This window comes from Apium graveolens, chromosome 3, assembly GCF_009905375.1.
Source record: "Apium graveolens cultivar Ventura chromosome 3, ASM990537v1, whole genome shotgun sequence".
Classification (NCBI taxonomy): Eukaryota; Viridiplantae; Streptophyta; class Magnoliopsida; order Apiales; family Apiaceae; genus Apium; species Apium graveolens.
This window is the reverse complement of record NC_133649.1, coordinates 140055195-140057442: the sequence shown is the minus strand read 5'-3', so window position 1 is coordinate 140057442 and position 2248 is coordinate 140055195. Positions and strand designations below refer to the sequence as shown.

Here is a 2248-nt window from a genome sequence, read left to right as displayed (position 1 = left end):
GAAATTTTTCAGAGGTAAGTCCGAAAGAGCATTTGCTGGGATTGAGTCGTAAGTTGTGGCTTCGAGTATTCTCGAAGGTCTCACGGAGATCGAGAGAGTGATTACTGGCGAGCTTGGACTTAGTTATCATATCATCCACGTAGATTAACATATATTTCCCAATTTGTGATCCAAAGATCGTATCCATCATCTGTTGAAAAGTCACACCGGCGTTAATCAGACCAAAGGGCATAACCCGATATCCGAAGACTCCCTTATGAGTAATGAATGTTGTTTGTTCCCAATCATGAGAATTCATTTTATCTGGTTGTATCCCGAAAACGCATCCATAAAGGAAATGAGCTCGTTTCCTGTTGTGGCATCAATCAGCTAATCGATGTTTGGGAGTGGGTAAAAATCCCCGGGGCAAGCTCTATTGACATCCGAGTAGTCGACGCACATTCGCCACTTTCCATTGCTTTTCTTAACTAGAACGACATTGGAGATCCATGTAGAAAATTGGACGGGCTCGATGAATTTAGCCTCGAGAAGTCGGTCGATTTCTTGATCAATAGCTGCCTTCTTTCCGTCCGAGAATATTCGACATTTCTGCCGTATCGGCGTGATGTTTTTGTTGATGTGAAGCGAGTGATGTGCAATTATCTCGGGGATCCCTGGCATGTCTTTGGGATCCCAGGAAAATATATCAGCGAACTCACGAATAAGGCATGTGATATCCTTCTTTAACGACTCAGGGAGATTTTTGCCGATCCTTGTGGTTTTCTTTAGGTTTCCTTCAAATACTTTAATTTCTTCAGTCTCCTCGACAGTAGAACAAGAGTTCTTGGTAGGCAGATCAACGAGGGATCTGGGGTCGATATCTAGGTTGACTTCAAATTCCTCATCCGTCTTTTTTTTGGATACATTGTGGTTAAGTAGCATTGTCTTGTTGTTGCCTGATCACCGATCATTTTTCCTACACCAAAGTCTGTGGGGAATTTCATTTTCAAGTGGGAGATAGACGTTATAGCCCGAAGTGCAGTGATTGTTGTCCGCCCCAATATGGCGTTGAAGCTAGAGGAGGCACTAATCACGTGAAACTTAACCACCTTCCAAACTTGACACGGCAGAGAGCCAAAAAGTACTGGCATGTCGATAGTTCCTACCACATGGACCTCATTGCCTGTGAACCCATACAAAGGTGTTCGAGAGTTTTCAAGTCTTCGATCTCTGATGTCCATTCGGGAAAAAGCATGATGATATAGGACGTCAACTGTTAGTCCCAAAGTATCGTAGAAGGGGGGTTGAATACGATACCTACAATCTTTTTCGATTCATTTCAAGTTCTTCGTTAAAAGTACGGAATCAAAAACAACACAAAACAATTCGTGGAATATATTTTTTTATTAATATAAATCTTGAGGTTGCTACAATCTAATCAAAGTATTGATTAGCTACAATAAATTCAGCAGCATAACATTCTGTTTACAAGGATAATAAATGTGAAGCTTTAATTGAGCTCTCGTAAACTTTCTGTATTTGCTGAAGAAGATAACCAACTGAAATTCAATTACATTCAATTGCTGCTTTGTAGTCTTTCAAAATTAAATAGACAGCTGGCCAATTATTATCCACACAAATCATTTAACTTTATTGCACATTGAATCAGTGAACAACACCTCTGTGGCGATATATCTATGATGACAAGCTTTCTCTGTGTATCCTCTGTGACGACAGCTCTATGGCGACAGAGCTGTCTTGTTATTCTCTGTGGTGACAACCTCTGTGGCGACAAGCTTCTATGGCGAAAATTGCTCTCCTGTGGCGACAGCCTCTATGGCGACAGTTGCCTTGAGCAATTGTTCCAACACCTCTGTGGCGACAAGAGCTTCTGTGGCGACAGAGTTGCCTTAGAGCAATATCTCTGTGGTTACATCTCCTGTGGCGACAGGGGTGCCTTAGTGCCATTTCTCTGTGGTTACATCTCCTGTGGCGACAGGTAGAGAGAGCTGTCTTTTACTTATAATATTTTTGGCTCTTTGTCAAACCATTCTTCAATGTATCAATCATTTTTCTTCTGTTAATTAAATCAAAATATTTCCTTGAATGCTGATGTTTGGTGCACTAGTCTGGTTCACAAACAACTAGTACTGAGAGGATCCTGATTCAATTTGTCTTGTGATTCCGAGTTGATACATACTGATGTTTATCCATTGCTTCTTTCACTGAACCCTTGATCTGTAATATTTGAAGTCAATACATGCAACTG

The 2248-nt window shown here is 41.1% G+C and overlaps 1 protein-coding gene across 1 annotated transcript; it reads right to left on the bottom strand.

The window, feature by feature from the left end:
* Positions 1-369: 369 nt before the first annotated feature.
* On the bottom strand, positions 370-1947 carry LOC141714610 (uncharacterized). The gene is made up of 3 exons (XM_074518121.1): positions 1761-1947; positions 936-1162; positions 370-888 (listed from the first exon to the last, which is right to left on the bottom strand). Exons 1-3 carry the CDS (start codon positions 1945-1947, stop codon positions 370-372), a joined length of 933 nt encoding a protein of 310 aa, XP_074374222.1.
* Positions 1948-2248: the final 301 nt, after the last annotated feature.

Excerpts from the sequence above, each read along its gene's own strand:
- LOC141714610 (XM_074518121.1), bottom strand. The coding sequence starts at position 1,947 with ATGGCACTAAGGCACCCCTGTCGCCACAGGAGATGTAACCACAGAGAT. Across the intron at positions 1,163-1,760 it reads AGAAGCTTGTCGCCACAGAG|GCAATGAGGTCCATGTGGTA; the intron begins GTTGTCACCACA and ends ATGGGTTCACAG. Across the intron at positions 889-935 it reads GAAAAATGATCGGTGATCAG|ACGGATGAGGAATTTGAAGT; the intron begins GCAACAACAAGA and ends TCCAAAAAAAAG.